This window comes from Tricharina praecox (genome assembly GCF_024521635.1).
Source record: "Tricharina praecox strain CBS 144465 chromosome Unknown BZA05scaffold_40, whole genome shotgun sequence".
Lineage (NCBI taxonomy): Eukaryota > Fungi > Ascomycota > Pezizomycetes > Pezizales > Pyronemataceae > Tricharina > Tricharina praecox.
In genome coordinates, this window is record NW_026250442.1 from 44,318 (window position 1) to 61,540 (window position 17,223).

The following is a 17,223-nucleotide window of genomic DNA, read 5'->3' on the forward strand; positions in this document are numbered from 1 at the left end:
AGGAATGCATATTTGCAGGTGCATATGGATACCGTATGCACAATCGCGAATGTTTGTTTGTCATCCGCCCCACATTTTATCCATCGTTCATGGTGAGACATTACACGATGTCCAGCGAATCGGAGGCGGCCGATGCGGAACACGACATGGGGAGGGCCTTCGAGCTTATGTCAGTCATTGCTTCCTATCGTCGTGCTCCGCATCCACGCAACACCAGAGACTGAGACTGAGAGAGAGAGTCATGGCCGAGTTTAAGTCCTTTTGCGAGCAACTCTCGAAGATTGTGAGTTTACCTCTAATTACCAGTTAGTTAGTAGCGGTGGGTGGGTGGATGATCAGAGCTGACAGACCACAGGAGCTGCACGCGCATCTCACAGGCAGTATCCGTCGCGGATGCCTTCACGAGATATGGCTCGACAGGAAGGAGAAGGACCCTGCGTTCGAGCTGCAGGACCCGTTGGAAGTCATCCCGGCCGACGGGGTGACCGATATCATGGCCTTTGTCCGTTCCGCTTCTCTGGCAGAGCAACAAGTGCTGATGCACTAGGTATTGGTACGATAGTTCCCGCTGTTCTCGAAATACATCTACCACCTCTGCAACGACGTGGCCACGGTAGGGCGGTCTACCACCTCCGTCCTGCACGATTTCCATAATGACGGCGTGGTGTACCTGGAGCTGCGGACCACCCCACGGCACAACGCCGCGACGGGCCTGACGAAGACGGCCTATGTCGAGACCGTCCTGCGAACCATCGCCGAGTTTCCGGGCGCCATGAAGACCAACCTGATCCTCTCCGTCGACCGCCGCGACAGCCTCGAGACGGCGACGGAAACAGTCGATCTCGCCATCCGCTATCGCAACGCGGGAGTAGTCGGCGTCGACCTCTGCGGCGACCCAACTGTGATTTCCCCGCCTCCCATTCCCGCCCGCAACACCTACCATATCGCCGTACTGACCCCCCGTTGACAGAAAGGCGAACCGCACGTCTTCCGCACGATCTTCGCACGCGCCAAGTCAGCCGGTCTGGGGCTGACACTGCACTTCGCGGAGATCGCGGCGACGTCGAGCGACGCCGAGCTGGAAACGCTGCTGTCGTTCGGCCCCGACCGGATCGGCCATGTGATCCACGTGTCAGACCACATAAAGCGCAGGATCGCAACCATGGACCCAAAGCCGACGCTCGAACTGTGCATCTCTTGCAACGTCCAGGTCGGCCTGGATCCGAGGGTGCAGGAACATCGCGATCACCATTTCGGTGAGTGGTGGAGGGAGGGGACGAATCCGATCGTTGTCTGTGTAAGTTTTTCCATTCCGTTTCGTTTCGTTGCTTCCGAGAAGCAACTGATAATAGGACATGCACTGTAGACGGACGACGTGGGAATCTTCAGTACGTCATGCTCGAACGAGTATTTGCTGGTGGCGACGCACTTTGGGCTGTCAGAGCAGCAGCTCTGGGAGCTGGCATTCGGCGCGGTCAATTCAATTTTTGCCGACGATGTAACGAAGACGCGACTGTGTGAGATTTTCCTGTCGTGGAGGGAAAATAACATGTAATTCATGCATGTACTTGTACACACCATTTATTTATCAGTCATCGTGGTATTGATGGTGTTGGTGTTGTTGTGTAGTAGTAGCGTCGTTAGTGTTGTTACGCATATATGTACTGAGTGGGTCATCTCTCATAAAGCAAGTCAAGTTTTCACCAGTCGGCCTCGGCGTAACAGAACCCACATCTTGCCTTTTACCAGATATGGCCGTGTGCTGGGCACTTTCGACTGGAAATACTCTTTGGAAAAACTTGTCACTCGCAGCACCTTGTGTTCGAATCTTCTTTTTGACTTTTACTTTTTTTTTGGAGGGGGGCGGAGGGTGGGGGAGCTAGGCTAGCGGCGGCGATCCTGGCGGAGATGGAGCTTGAGCAACAGAAGTGGACAACATTTTTTACAGTAGCAGACATGAACGAAAGGAGAGCAGCATTTCAGTTCTACACGCCCGCTTTTCCGTCCCTACTCACTCTGCACTTACCACGACGGACGGACGAAAAACATCAGCATCATCATCGAGAAGCTCGACATCCGCGAGTGCTGCGCTGTGAAGCACGCGTGCGTGGAGACGAACCACTGACCGAGTTGCAGATCGGGGGGAGGGGGAGACATGGGAACTTCACTTCATAGCTTCCGTGTGGCTGCGGCGATCCCAGATCCCGAGTGTGAGCGCGAAGAGACCACGGGTGCAATCTTCGGAGCCGCCTCACACTTGCGATCACTCGGGCGCCGCTCGCCACGAGCTGGTTTTATGTGATATTTGTCTGACTGTCTGCTGGGCTGGTACGGGTGGACGGGTTGCTTGGATACTACTACTTGTATACACCGAGGATCGTGATCATCTCCTCCGTCGCTGCCTCTGTGCGGTTGGTGGGAGCACGGCTTCTCCGCTGTCAATATTTACACGTACACCTGCTATCTATCATCTGCCACCTGTCACCTGCCTACCCGTCCGCCTTCCCGCCGCTCCGCTGTTCCGCCGGTATATGGTGTGCGGTGTGTGTTGCAGATACCGCCACATCCAGCCAGCCAGCCAGCCAGCCAGCCAGCCACATGCGATCACTCGGGTACTGCTCGCCACGGGCTGGTTTTATGTGATATTTGTCTGCTGGGCTGGTACGGCGTGGGATGGTCGCCTGGTTGCTTGGATACTTGGATACTTGGGTAGAGGTGCTTGGCTACTTGGGTACTATATACCGAAGGGCGCGATCATCTCCTCCGTCGTAGTCTCTGCGCGGTTGGTGCGGGCGTGGGCTTCTCCGCTGGTAATACTTGTACATACCTGCCACCCTGCCTGCCTGCCCACAGCCGTGTGCATGCTGTCTGCTGTGATGATGCATGCTGATGAAATTTTTCACCTGCGTACATAACTATGGGGAGGTGAACAGTGGGACTGCGATAGAGGGCCACCGTGTGGATAGTGTGGATGGTGAAAGAACGGTTACTCTACTGCCGATTCCGTATCATGGATGTTTCCAATGTATTCATGAAAGCATTGCCTACTTACAAACTCGTCCACCCAAATGGAGTGAGTGAGTGATACAACCCCATACTACCTACATAATACACACGACTCTCCAGTCCAAACCCAAACACAAACAGAAACAGAAACAGAAACAGAAACGCCACACTCCAAAAAAAGCCCCAGCCCAAATCGTCAATATCCTAACTCCGACTTCCCCCGCTTGCTACTCCTTCTGCCCAAACGAAATCATGAACCCAAACATCGTTCCCTCCTTCTCACACTCCTGTCGTATAGTCTTATTATTCCACCACCAGGGCACGCCACTCCTCAAAAACTCCGCGTAGAGCTCTGAATAGTAGTGTCGTCCCGCCTGCACCATGACCTTGACGGCATCCATCTGCTCGGCTGAAACACTGCTCTTCGCCACCACCGGCAGCGCGATCCGACACGACTTGATGTCGCCGAACCCGGCGATGTCCAGGTAGTCCAGCAGCTTCTTTGACGGGCGTGCGACGAGGCCGCATTCGTCGATGGAATTGAGGAGTCGCGCCTCGGCCCACGCGGTGAGGAGCTCGCCGGGCCGGCTCGGCAGCGCGTCGAGTGATTGGATCTCGAGCCAGCCGCCGGGCTTCAGGCAGCGGTGGCATTCTTGCAGAACGGAGAGCCAGGATTTGGATTTTACGGTGGTCGAGAAGGCGCGTGATGTGATCACGTCGAAGTAATTGTCGGGGAAGGGGAAGAAATCGTCGCCGGCGGGGATGTGAGATGTGCAGTGGTTTGTTGGCGCCGGCCAGCTGTAGCTTTGATGGGTGGTCTGGGAGTTCCGATTGGTATTGGTCGTGCTGAGGGTGTAGACTGTACTGGTGGGGTATTTGGCGGCGAGAACCCATCCGTCCGCTATTGCCACGTTAGTCGACGTTAAGGGAGAGAGTGAAGAGGGTTCATGATCTAACCGATGGAATCGTGAAGATTCAGGATCGTCCTTGAGTCCTCCAACCTCGAGGCCACGAGCATCTCGTGCGCAGGACACTGCAGCTGCTTTCCCTGCGTCAACCACTGCCTGGCCATCAGCGCCCACAGCTTCTGCTCGAACAGCGCCTCCTCCAGACCCTCGGCGTTATTGCCAAAGTCCTCGCTCCAATCCTCGCTTAACCGCTTCAACATGATCTTCAACCCCCCCTTCTCCATCCTTGCCAGTGCCATCTGGAACGGCGAGTTCGGCTGCGGGGAAGACGGCAGCGCCGGAAGAGGACCGTGACCGCAGTCCCCATCTTCGGAGTCGATGATAGTTGCTAAACCGCCGGGACGGAATCGGTCGTCGGCTGGGAAATTGCCTGTGCTGCTGTCTGGCGAAAGGGGACCGGTATCCTTCGGTGGTGCTTTCGGCCGCGATTGTTTACTGCTGTTGCGCTCGGTCCAGGGGGTTTTGTTTGATGGGGCCCCGAAGGTGGAGGAGTCGGGAGTTAACGGGAAGAGGTCCAATATGCTGTCCTCGCAGTAGTCTTCCTCGTAATTTTTGTCGTTCCATTCCGCTGGTACCCGTGGGGATCGAGGTTGCAAGCTGTGTACGTGTGTGGTCAGTTGCTGACAATCGTAGGGAGTACCATCATGTGGCTTGCGACTCACCTGCTTAAGCTCTCGTATGAGGTCTCTCTTACGCTTAATCTCTCGAAGTTCTTGGTGATGGATGCTGTCGTCGTCGTCGGCGTCGGCGGCATGCTACCACCTCGATATCGATTCGAGTGCACATCGTCATGAACGGCCCGTGCAGACTCGGACTCGGGCGGTGTGAACGTCAAAGGAGAGGCCCTTCCATTCCTGCTACCACCGATCACCGCTGGCCCACTATCGTCCGTCGCGATACTAGGGCTCCTCGACGGAGTAGGAGGCGTAGGAATGCTCAGTTTCGCGGCGGCGGCGGCATCCTTCTTGGCCGATTTCCTATGGAAGAAGCCGCCGAACGCCGAGCTGCTCCGTTCGGACGTCGACGTCGAAGATCTAGTCGCAGAACTCTGCGATGCCGGGCGCGACGATGAGGTGCGTTCGCTCGAGCTTTGGGAACTTATGGAGCCTTCCCGTTCCTTAGCCTTGCGTTCCCGTCGGCTGCCGACCGTTTCCACCGGGTATGGGCCCGTGAACGAAGTGTCGTACGCGAAGAACATGGTCTACTGATCTACCTATACGGATTCCCCGATTACACATCAGCCCAGTTTCCCACGTGTATCCGATCTGCGGGAGGGGGGGTAGGTTGTTCTTACCAATAGTCGAGGGGCAAAAGCCAGCGGCGGGAAACAACCACAGAAAATCAACAGGCTCGGAAGGAATCTTGCGGTGTATGGATGGATGGCACACTGCTGGGCCGGCAAGGTTAGTTACTGCGTCGTAGAGAGAGCAGAGTAGAGCAGAGTAGAGTAGAGCAGAACAGAGTAGAGTAGGTCTACCGCGATCATAGTGGGAGATCGGCAATATCTACCCTTAGTACCAGCGATGAGAAGGCAGAAGAAGTTCTTGTTTTAGCCGCTGAACCCAATCCACGCACGCCGAAGCACCTGCATCCTGCAAACCGTTCCGGCGTTGGGGTCCACTAGGTAGGTAGGTACTCTCCACCAGGGACCGGGGCCCCTTCTTTGGCGGACAGACAGACGGACAGCCAAGCAGACAGACAGGACCCCATTATTGGCGGACAGGCGGACGGACAGCCAGGCGGACAGCCAGACAGCCCATCATCTCCTCACGGTCGGGCCAATGACAATAACTCATGGTAGATACCGCGTGCAGGCCGGCGAGCACGCGGGGTCACCCTTTCCTTCGACCAGAGCCAGTAGGTAGGTACGCCACTCCATGCTTGGCAAGCCACCGAAGCCATTGCGCCTCCACCGAAAGCTCGTGAGAGCGAGGAAAAGCCGGTGCCGAATGTGGGCGCGCGCCGTCCAGCTCCGCTCGCTCGCTGCCTCGCGTGGAGAAACATGCGATGTCTCCGCTGTGTGTGGGAGTGGGTGTGGGTGACATCTGATGGAGCCTGTTAGTTTACCGATGGTCCGGTAGATGCGCCAATTCCCTCAGCTACAAGGTATAGAGTACCTAGTTTCGGATGTCGTACACCGCCTTGCCGGAGCGGACAACGTATGTACATAAGGGAAGGTGCTCGTGCGAAAAACTTCAATCGCAATCGACGGAGAAGCGAGGATATGGCGAAGCAAGGCGACAGTGGGTATGTATGCACCGTAGAATAGAGTAGAATATGCACCGTATGTGAAGTAAAGTAGAGTGTAAAGATGAGGGGTTTATGTTGGCACGGTATGCATGTATGTAGAGTGCATCCATAGTCCATGGAGATATCTACTAGTGGGAGGAGAGCAGCGGAAGCGGGAAGCTACGGGGGATCTAGTGGCAGTCATCCCTCCAGAGTCCATGTGGGCGGCCATCGCAGACCACGGTTGTTGTGTGGATTCCTAATTCGGCAACACAAGGAGAAGCTAGAGTAGAGCAGTTCACCGAACCACAGCACCGGCGTGACGCCACACTATGATAGTACACAAGTATTATCTTGTAAACACACAGAGAAACTGCGTCCTCTCACATTCGTTCCGGTCAATAAAAAATGTCAGATATGGCCGAGTCACCTCCGATTCAGCGCATTTTTGTTTTCTCTGTTTAATCGTTGATTTGCAGCCGATTCAGCGTAGGTAGCACGCTCCGGTGGAGCTGGGTGTTGGAATTGAGAGAAGAATTTGACTTGATTGATGAAAGGAATGAGAAAGACGAGTAAAAGAGACTGTTTTTGCAGGGAAACAACGAGCTCGTGTAGAAAAGGGATGAAGCTTCAGACAGAGGATGCTACGATAGACAATGCCGGAGTGGGCCAAAGAGGCTGATTCTGATGAGAAGCCAGGAACAATTCTGAGAAGCCGCAATGGCTGCTTATGGCGACGATATGCAAGTACATAGAACAGTGCAAAGAACCAGTGACAGTAAGAGGTAAGTAGATGTGTAATAACCGACATTGGGGGGTGGCCTGACGATCGAGTGATATCATGTGATACCGCCGCGGGGTTGCTGCCGGTGTTGCGGCCGCTCGGTGGGATTCTCTAGGATCGGAAAATATCCTTCGAGAAGCATTACCGTTCTGTAGTTGGACATGGTGGCCTGGCGGCCGGGGACATCGAAAGACCACCTATTACTAAAGTAGTACTCCTACATACCGTTTGCTGGATGCTGGAAACGACAGCGGGTATCCATACACAAGTACATACTACCTAGATAGATGGGGATCATGCTGCAAGTATGTTCGACAAGCGTTTTTATCTCTGCGGCACGGCGTAACCACCTAATGCCCGAAGTCGACACAGGTGACAGGCTACCTAGGTATCAAGAAATGATAGAAAAAGGGGATTGGTTCGCCAGCGGTCACATCTTATTGGGGGCTTCCCTGAGATACCTACCGATTTTTCCATCGACACTGCACCACCGGCGTTTCGGCGAGATGGAGCGTGGAGGCCTGCGGCAGGTATCTGTCTATCTCCTGGGAGATGGCGGGGAACGCGCCAGTTCCTGTCGCACTGCAGCTTGTGGTTCGCCGAAGGGGTTGCGGAAGTATCCACACTGTTGATGTCACTCACCCCAGGGGGCTATGTATCATACCAGTACTAGTAGGCCGTGGGTGGTGGATGCTTCTTCCTTCCATGTGACGGCGGTGCGCATGTGGGGAGATATGTACTAGGTACTGCTATGTAGTATGTAGAGTAGTAGGTAGAGTACACACCAGGGTGAAACCCGAACGCCTCACAGCCCTGGTACATGTGTAGAGCGCAATGCGAAGAAAAAAATGTCAAACTCCCACCATCCCTCCTTCCGTGTCTCCTTGTTATCCATCGCCCTATACTCTAGTTGGTTCCCCGTAGATGCGGTACTACCTGTAGGTATGCATACTCTATCTAAAACCCATACTTCCTTCCTTCGGGAAACGCTCAGGAAACGTCCGGGGGAAGGCAAACGCAAGATGGGATGAACTCAAACTGCATACTTATGCGTAGTGCAGTGGCTTTCAGGTTTTCAGGCCTTCAGCTTACAGTCTTTGCGTTCCAGTGTGTATATAGCCATCCACTCGTGCCGCCGCTCGGCACCGCCCGCGTACCTATTCGGCCTATGTCGAACCGGGCCCTTTATCGAGTACCATCAGCCGGTGGGGGAAGCAAAAAAAGGAAGCAAAAAAAGGAAGCAAACCCCGATACGACTCGGAGTCGGCCGGCGAGTTCGCCGTTGTTACTCAGTAGGTGGGGAATACCTAGATCACCACGCCCACGGGGCCGTAGGTTCCCACCGCAAGGGCTTCTCCGGTATGCACCCCCCGATACCGGTATTCGGCCGCACGTAAGCAGCGAATCTATGTAGAAGCTGGTGAAATGGCAGGATCAATTATCTGTGTATGCACGCATATAAGCCTTAAGTGTCGGAATGATCCTCCCTCTTCCCCCACCCCAATGATATCGATACCAACTCCCGTGTGGCGGCCGGCGCTAACTACCGCCGGTACCGTGCAAACTACCGCCAGTACCGTGCAAACGACCGCTCCTGCGGGGCCATTGACTAGATAGATACTATAATACCTGCTCGCCTCCGCCGTGCAGGATGGGGAGATAGTGGAGTACTGCGGATGCAAGGGTTGGATGCCGGGTTTACATTCATATATAGAGTACAGACTACAGAGGGAGACGTGGGGTTTGAACTTTGTGTGGACGTATTTACGGGATGATCTCCCGCGCACATGCACACACGTGATGTCACTGGCGAAACGTAGGTATTTGAGCACAGTCATGCCCTCGCAGCAGCACCCGTCGGATGTCTATGTAGTTCTGTGGTGGTTGCTTTCCGCGGGTGCTTTACCGATTCCCGTCCGGGTCGGAGGGGTGTACCGGTAGGCCGCGAAATCCGTCGAGAGTACGGTGGCTGGTGGACAGGTAGAGCTTCTCGTACGTTTATTTATTAGGTTGTGAGTCCCGCCTTCTACTAGTAGCATGTACATAGGGAGGTATCTACCAAGATATTGAGCCAGCCAGCCATCGGGACGGGCAGTGACCGGCGACCATAGACGTCCTCCGCGGACCACGAGCGTTCCCGACGGGCGAGTACGCAGTCCCGCACGCTCTCCCAGCTACTGTTCACGGAAATCCAAAGCCAGCCGTTTTCCAGCCGTCTTCCCGTAGCGAGTCCTGGCCGGCGTCGAGGGCGATCACGCCTCCGCACTCGACCGTCCCGCTGCTACCCATCACTCGCTCGCTGCAGCCTGGTTGGCGAGGGATCTAGGTACTTCTTTGCGCCTCGCGGGTCCGGATATGTACTGCCACACCCCCCTAGGTACTCGGGCCGGATGCCTGCCAGCCATGACCCAAGGGATTAATGTAGACCCGGACCTGGACCCAGACCACGACGTCCGGTGGATGAATCGGGGTATGTAGATGTAGATGTATCAGTCGTCCTCCGTGATGTATATATAGTTGACGTAAATCTTGGTGGATAAGATACCTCTACTTCTACCTGTCTTGCAGGGCCCGCACTCGTCCGCACTCGTCCGCCCTAGGTAATCATCTGTGAGGAAGCACACGCTCTCACTCATCGTATGTCTTTAGAACCGGACATGGCGCGGTTTTTCTAAAGTACATACGGAAGGAGACGGTGAGGGGCGAGGGGTAAGCATCGCTCCAAGATACATGACCTCTTCACGGACGAGCCGTGCAGCTAGGCCATCCTACATTTTCTCGCCACCACTAATCAAGAGGCAGGGGCTGAGGCCGAGTGAGGAGCGGGCCTTTTCTTTCCTAGCTTTATTTCCTAGGTGTGCTCTACTCTACATGTATCTTCGTGAAAGGGCCAGGGCGGAGGGTATGGGAAGTCCATCGTGCCGCATGACCTCGGTCTGGCTGGGCAGTAGACATTGAAATGGTGTGCATCGGCATCATCTAGATGAGGCGCAAACCGCGGTTTTTTTTAAAAAAGTATCCAATTACTTCCAAGCAGGTAACGATGATAGCCATCGTCTCATTTACCTTTCCATCCTCATCCACACATTCCTTCACCCATAACAAAGGCATCAAGAGAAGAGAAGTCAAAGCAAACTGACAGCGCCCAAAACAGAGATTACAACCACAATCATAAAAAGAATAAGCAAATGGCCCTCGGAAAGAAATGAAAATGAAAGAAAACACTCAGAATGAAGAATGGAAAATGGAAAGTAGAGTAAGCACTAAACTGCAGCGTCATGGGTATCAGGGGTTACCGGGCCCGCCTCGATCTTGTCACCAGCAGCCCCGATCCTGTCACTAGCAGCCGCAGTCTCGTCACCGGCAGCCCCGGTCTTCTCGGTCTTGTCAACAGCAGCCTCGGTCTTATCACCAGTGGCGTCGGTCTTGTCAACAGCAGCCTCGGTCTTATCACCAGTGGCGTCGGTCTTGTCGCCGGCAGCGTCGTTCTCGTCACCGGCAGCCTCGAACTTCTCGAACTTCTCACTAGCAGTCTCGAACTTCTCACTAGCAGCCTCGGTCTCCTCACTAGCAGCCTCATCAACCCGGATGCTAACGGATTCTTCTACTGACAGCTGGTCAGAGTCTAGCTCTTTCGGCAGGGCTTCGTCGTCATCAATTTCCTCTATGGGGACTTCGACGTCCTCTCCGGAGATTTCGCCTTCTCCGTCGAACTGCTCTGGGGCGTCGTCGTATTCCTCTCCCTGCTCCAGGTCCTCGTCCTCGTCCTCGCTATCACCGCTCACTTCGATGATATCACCAGCCTCCGCTTCATCTTCGTCGTCGTCTAGATCCTGAATCTCAACATCGTCGTCATTAACAGGCGATACATCACAGTGGTCTGGCCCCGAGTAATCCTGTGCGACGGAAGTGCGTCCACGAGTGACATCTACCAGCAGCTCGGGGAAGAGCCAAGGAAACGAGACGAGCGGCAACGTTTCAAGTTCCTTCTTCGAGAGTGTAGCAACCGACAGGCGAGTGGACTTTGCGCGGGGAGTGGCACGATTGCGATCCTGCTCGATCTTCTCGAGTGTCTCTGCGAGCTCGCGCTGGGTAACGACGTACATTGCGACGACCTTCCTCAGCAGCTGCGTAGTGCGGTTGGTACAGCTGTGGATGATCTGTTTACGGAAGCGGTCCTTGAGCGAGAATGAGATCTCGCCGATTTCCTCGTGGAACTTGTAGTCGTTGCCGTTGCTGTGTAACATGACGAAGGTGCTCCATACTTCGAACTCGGTTTGGATCTCATGCTGCGCCATGATTCTGCGCATCGCTCGGTCATATTCGTTTTTGAAGTGCTTGGCTTCGTCGAGTTCGGCATCGGTCAGGTTGAACGCCGTCATGAGATACTCGTTCGGCGGTAGATCGTAGCAAGGCTTGAACTCGACGCGCTCGACCATGTCGTAGAGCTGGCCGAGGATCTTGGTGCTGTGATAGGAGCTTTCCTCGACGGGCTTCTCAAAGAAGTGAGGCCACTGTCGGATTCGGAACTTACTGCCCATCACCGCCTTGATACCCGTCTTGGGGTAGTCTACAGCATCGGAATGGAGAGTCGCAAGGTCAAGGCCTGGAAGCACCAAAGTTAGTCGGCAGATACGCAACATGAAAGGACGGAAACAAACGTACAGATTGTACTCTTCACTCCCTGGTCCGACTTGTCCGCCCACGCAAGATGCGCATTGGCGATCGCTCCCAATCGGTCATTCTTCATGTAATTGACGAAGAAACCGGTGATGTCTTGGATAGTGACGTCGCGATCTAGTGGGGACGGGACATGTGGCTTGTACGAGGCTGGCGGTTCATTGATCAAGATGCCGGGAGCGGTGAGATCCTTATCCCAGATCACCACGTAATCATCGCCATCAAGATCGCCACCGGACAACATGCTGGGGATGTCACGATCCCCAGTCTGCGGGAAAACAACGACATCTATGAGGTGGTGTAGCTCCGGAACATCGACTGCCTCGACGAGCCGTACATCTCCGGGATGCAAGCTTGGGTTGCGAGCGACGATGACCGGGCCGGTGATGATCCTGGGACGGCAAGTCGCGAGGTCGGTGACCTGACAAAAGACCTCCGGGAGGACATCTTCGGTATCGTGGTAGTACCCCTTCAGGATCCCCGTTTCGTCGACTACACCCAGCAGGAAGGCGCCGTCGTCGATGGTAATCTTTGCCTTTTCCTTGAGGTACTTGATCGTCCAGGCGCGCCAGAGGCACATCAGCGAGATTACGAATGGCTCCATCGATGTCATGAGCCCACCACGGACCATATTGGCGATTTCCAAAGTCATATGATTCGGATCGATGTGTTTGGTGAGGAGTTCTAAAGCCTTCGCCGGATTGCTTATGGCAGTTGAATAGTCGCTGAGTATCTGCATCAACCTCTCCCGGAAGAATTCGTCGGGGACACCTAATGTCGACATGACTTGGATCAACTGCCGGTTCAGCGACGCCGAGGCAAACTGAGAACAGCGGATAATCTCGAGGTCCTTGTGGGGCGACCAAAATTTCATCTGACTCTCACGCAGCTGGATCTCGCAGTTCGTGAGTTCGGGGTTCACCACAAGCACACCCTTGTGACCTCCTAGACGGAACTGGAAGCAAGAAGACCGGTAGTTTAGTGGAGTCGTGCGTCGGGAGCCGATCAACTGTGCCGTTATTAGGACGGCTAGAATCGGGGACATCTTGCCGACACCATCCGAGAAGCAGTAGCCATGCCGCTCGATATCCGGTATCTTGGAGGGCTCCACTTTGAATTGCTTGAACGCTTTCGTGGTCGAGAAACATTGACCGAGGCGTGAAGCGTTTTTCGCAATGATTCGGATATTGGAGAAATGACCCATCCAGTCACGGATATCGGAAGCCTTTAAAAGTATTAGTAACGCACAGTATCAAAAACCCAAGAAATACCTTACAGTGAGATCATCAGCACGGGCGAAAAAGTACGCTCCATGCTCCCGCAACTGCGAATTACCAAACGCAAGGAACTCATATCGCCTATCGCCGAGGACGATACCGTTGTTTAGGGTTCTGAAAACACGGCTGAACAGCTCATTGGAAACGACCTTGTCGGTGAACCTGATTCTGCCGGACGACTTTTCATCTGTGAAGGACACACGAATGAATCGATCCGCATACTTCTCATAGTACCGAACGACCCTGTTTGAGATCTCGACGGACGGACTGTGGAACTGGATCCCCGTAGGAGAGACTGTCGCTCGCCGCATGTACACACAAAACTCTGGAATCGCCTTCATCAAGTCCGCCTTTTTGCTACGGGGGATGCTGAACACCTCCATCGGATTAAAGAAACGGATTTTCCTTTCTTGAACCAATTCGAGTAGAGATATGGCGTCATGCTGGGACATATTCTCCAACCTGTCGATGAACGGAGGTGCGAGGTTATACTCGTTGAGGAGTCCATGAGAAATGCACACTTCCAGCTGATATCGTACTGGGAACTCAAGATGACTCTTCAGTAGCTCACTGTTGCTAGTGGTGGCAGGAGGATCGAGGTAACTCCAGATGGGGTTGAGTGTAGATTTGTCCTTATTAACACGGAATGTCTCCAGCGGCTTTTTGCGCACATTGAAGTCTTGCAAGGCCTCCATCATGAGCTTGAAGGTGGTGAGCAATTTTTCATCCTGCAAGTCAAACGACAATCGGTACGTTGTCCACCGGCCTATCACAGAAGCTTAGCATGCGTGACGAGTAGCTGTGGAAGTGGAACCAAAGGGAAAATATACCAATATCAATTATGGGGTTTTTATGTCGTAAGCTTACCGGGCGCTCCTGTCTGGCCCTCATGTCGTACTCGATATCTGTCTGACGCATCCATGCATCGTATATGCTCCAGCGAGTAAGGCTGGCTTCATTCATACTCTTGGTGAGGTCTTGAAGTAACCTTGAGATCTTTGGGGGATCCGGCAATGGAATTATGAAGGTCCGCTTAGAGCTACTCTCATCCTCATCGACAGGAATGAAGATGTCTTGTAGTTGCGTGAATGGTATCTCGATCATGTACTTTTCGACACGATCGTAGTCTGTTTCTACCGTTATACCCTCGCTGGTTTTTGCGTCGGTCCGATCGATCTCTAGTCTGAAGGTCATTTCTATTCTCTTCTTCTGCAGGTTGACTTCCCAGCTGATATTAGCATCCGGCTTCGTCTTGTACATAGGCATGAACTCTTCCGGCTGGAACATGAACCCAAACTCGATCGACTCCACAGGAAACATCTGGCGGACATGTGTTAGCTGCTGTCCATCCGCCAACAACAACGGAATACGGAGATGGATGTATTTACTAGCTTCATAGGGTAATATTTCGATGGATTGACACGACTCTGAACGAAAAAGCCTCCACGCGGCTTCTCAAGCCTGACCTGGACGAGTCCTGCCCCGAAATCTAACTTCATGTTTTCCCAGAAAGGCTCATAGACCTTGCGAAATCGCACTTTGGCAGTTCCTTGCTTGTTTCCGCTTATATCGACATCTAGAAAGATCGAATCGACATCTCCGAAATCCTTAACGGTGATATAGATATGCTTGATCGTTACATGCTTCGCTAAATTCGGGCCGATACGAACGTCCACCTCCGGGTATTTCTTCCACTTATCATTCTTCACTAACGGCAGGTGAGTTGGCCGGTACACAACGGGCGTCCTCGGACCCGTGTCGCCTGGGCTGTTACCCCCTGTTTCTAGCGGTAAAGACATTGGCCATGGAGACGTTGGCGGTGGGAAAGCCGGCAGCGGAGGGGCTGTGTTCTGTGAGGAATCGGCGATGGGCAGAGATGGACCAGGAGAAGGACGTAAGCCCGGACCAGTTGGGAGGGCGAAGGAAGGACCAGCCACGAAAGAGAGATCCGGGCCAGCATGGGTGCCAATTCCAACGTAAGGGGTTCGGGAAGGTGGGAGATTTCCATTTGAAGGGAGATCTATTGAAGCAGCCCCAACCGGCAAGGCGTTCGCTTGGCGGGTATTGTCTGGAGATCGCAAATGTGGAGGTGTAGGTACTGGTCGCGAAGGGCCAGAAGGAATCTCTTGCACCTGTGCTGTGACCGGAGATCGCAGATTTGGAGGTGCAGGTACTGGTCGCGAAGGACCATAAGGAATCTCTTGCGCCTGTGCTGTGACCGGAGATCGCATATTTGAAGGTGCAGGTACTGGTCGCGAAGGGCCATAAGGAATCTCTTGCACCTGTGCTGTCACCGGACGGGAAGCGGAGCTAATAGATGGTTCGGGCGCCCGTTGTTTGCCACGTAAAGGAGTCTTGCGAGGAGGAGGAGGAGGAGGAGCGGCGGCAAGGTTCTTTAGGATTGGGACCTGATGAGCGAACTGTTGACTCTGACCTTGACGTCGAGCCTGCTGCTGCTGCTGCTGCTTCTGCGGGGTGAGACCTTCTTTCTTGACATCTGTCTCCTTTGCTTTCTGAGCAGGAGCCGGAGCAGCGCGCGGAGCCGGAGCATTCACATTGTTTCCAGCGCTAGCACGAGGTTCCAGCGCGGGCCAATCTTCCGAATACCCGGCCGAGTCCGGCATTCCTGCGTGGGCTGCTATCTACGAGTCTTGGTTGTCGGCACAAGTGATATTTCGGCTCGAAATTGTCTGTACGACTGTTAGCTCCTCTTATACAGAACGTCAGGGTTGTTTTCATACCTAATATAGTCGTCTGTCACTGGAAGGCTGCGGATTTAACCTGAGACGGAAAGGTGGATGATTGAGAACAAAGAGGAGGGATGTGATGATGGCAGGCTAGGGTGTGGCTGAGACAACGAGTAGGAGGATGTGATGATGGCAGGATAGGGTGTGGCTGAGACAACGAGTAGGAGGATGTGATGATGGCAGGCTAGGGTGTGGCTGATAGAACGAGTAGGAGGGATGTGATGATGATGGCAGTGGTTGTGGCGGTGAAAATGAGTAGGAGGGAACGAGTAGGAGGGCTGTGATGATGGAAGGCTAGGTTGTAGCGGTGAATGAATATGGAGTGAGGAAAGAAACGCCGAGAATTGATAGAGGGGTGCGGAATGAAATGGTGAGAATTGATAGGGGGAAGGTGAAATGGTCGATGGACTGAGTGGTATCCCAGGTTGGTTGGTTGGCTAGTTTGGTGCTGCCGTCCAAAGGAACCTCATGGAAATATCTCCCCGCGTTGTAGATGCTGCTTTGTTGCCGTGTAACACCAAGGGGTCCAGCTCAAAAGAACCTTTTTCCCTAAGGAAAGCGATCGCGCGTCGGGCTTGTACTAATTTTGCGCGTCTACGGCCGCAGGGCTGACGTCGATCACGAAAACCGCTTAATCTGGATATCTAGCGGGGCGGTGACCGACGCGGGGTTGACGACGCGGGGTTGAGGTCTGGCGGACTTCGCAGTGTCAAAGTCGAAGTCGACGTCTAAGCTGGGTTCTTCTGTCTCGTCTTTGTTCTCTGCCGATGGATTATAGAGCTGGATCCGAGTTTGCTCCACCCACGCGCAAGGTGATGCAAAGCTGTGCGGTGATCTGGTGATGAACGTCCGCAGCTGACCAAGGAAATCAGCGACGAATGATCATGACTGGGTGATAGCCATGTAGCCGTCCTGCATCGGGCCTGCCGGACTCGAACTCTAGAGTAGGTGTTGGAAGTTTGAGCTGCTGCCTGGGGAGCACACTTGGACACTACATATGACGCGTGTAGGTAAAGCCGGCAAGCACTCAAGCACATCAGGTATCTACATCTGTATAGTCAAGGGGGGGTAAAAAAATGGTAGTGCGCCCATATCTTTAAGAAAATGCTAGTGGTATCGTATTAGTACGGTCAAAATACGTGTTTTTTATGCCCTGATACGATATCAATATTCGTCCAGCGGGAAACAACGGTTGATATAAGTACATGTATCCAAGTTCCTCGAAGAAGTTTTTTTGTTTGCTTGTTTCACCGCATTGCATTCGACCATTTCCGACCATGGCCGGTTCAGTCGTCTATACATACTATCCTATCTCCTCCGGATCCTACATAGTCCCCCCCTTCCCGCTGCGCGGCACTTGCTGGTGGTGTGAACGAGCCGGCGTCGAGCAGTCTCACGGACATCTCCACGGATTTCCTGGAATTGAGGACGGAAGTAGGCACTGTCGGGATCAGGAGGAAGATACGAAGTGGAAAGTCCAGGTTTGGAATCCGAGCTGTTTGCGGAAGGAAAGTGTACCGTAGGCAAGCAAG

The 17,223-nt window shown here is 53.8% G+C and overlaps 4 protein-coding genes across 4 annotated transcripts; 1 reads left to right on the top strand and 3 right to left on the bottom strand.

The window, feature by feature from the left end:
• The first annotated feature begins 146 nt into the window (after window positions 1-146).
• On the top strand, window positions 147-1,708 carry BZA05DRAFT_412286 (uncharacterized protein). Its single transcript, XM_051485078.1, has 5 exons — window positions 147-283; window positions 356-502; window positions 563-901; window positions 971-1,297; window positions 1,367-1,708. Exons 1-5 carry the CDS (start codon window positions 242-244, stop codon window positions 1,553-1,555), a joined length of 1,044 nt encoding a protein of 347 aa, XP_051335069.1. The 5' UTR covers window positions 147-241; the 3' UTR covers window positions 1,556-1,708.
• A 1,310-nt stretch (window positions 1,709-3,018) lies between these two features.
• On the bottom strand, window positions 3,019-5,497 carry BZA05DRAFT_205502 (uncharacterized protein). Its single transcript, XM_051479550.1, has 4 exons — window positions 5,269-5,497; window positions 4,637-5,187; window positions 3,964-4,571; window positions 3,019-3,907 (listed from the first exon to the last, which is right to left on the bottom strand). Exons 2-4 carry the CDS (start codon window positions 5,170-5,172, stop codon window positions 3,234-3,236), a joined length of 1,818 nt encoding a protein of 605 aa, XP_051335070.1. The 5' UTR covers window positions 5,173-5,187; window positions 5,269-5,497; the 3' UTR covers window positions 3,019-3,233.
• Window positions 5,498-5,564: 67 nt separating this feature from the next.
• Window positions 5,565-6,483, bottom strand: BZA05DRAFT_205528 (uncharacterized protein). The gene is made up of 2 exons (XM_051479551.1): window positions 6,092-6,483; window positions 5,565-6,019 (listed from the first exon to the last, which is right to left on the bottom strand). Exons 1-2 carry the CDS (start codon window positions 6,339-6,341, stop codon window positions 5,742-5,744), a joined length of 528 nt encoding a protein of 175 aa, XP_051335071.1. The 5' UTR covers window positions 6,342-6,483; the 3' UTR covers window positions 5,565-5,741.
• Window positions 6,484-9,975: 3,492 nt separating this feature from the next.
• Window positions 9,976-15,327, bottom strand: BZA05DRAFT_412293 (RNA dependent RNA polymerase-domain-containing protein). The gene is made up of 5 exons (XM_051485079.1): window positions 14,333-15,327; window positions 13,775-14,264; window positions 12,944-13,710; window positions 11,653-12,892; window positions 9,976-11,593 (listed from the first exon to the last, which is right to left on the bottom strand). Exons 1-5 carry the CDS (start codon window positions 15,173-15,175, stop codon window positions 10,251-10,253), a joined length of 4,683 nt encoding a protein of 1,560 aa, XP_051335072.1. The 5' UTR covers window positions 15,176-15,327; the 3' UTR covers window positions 9,976-10,250.
• Between the last annotated feature and the right edge of the window lie 1,896 nt (window positions 15,328-17,223).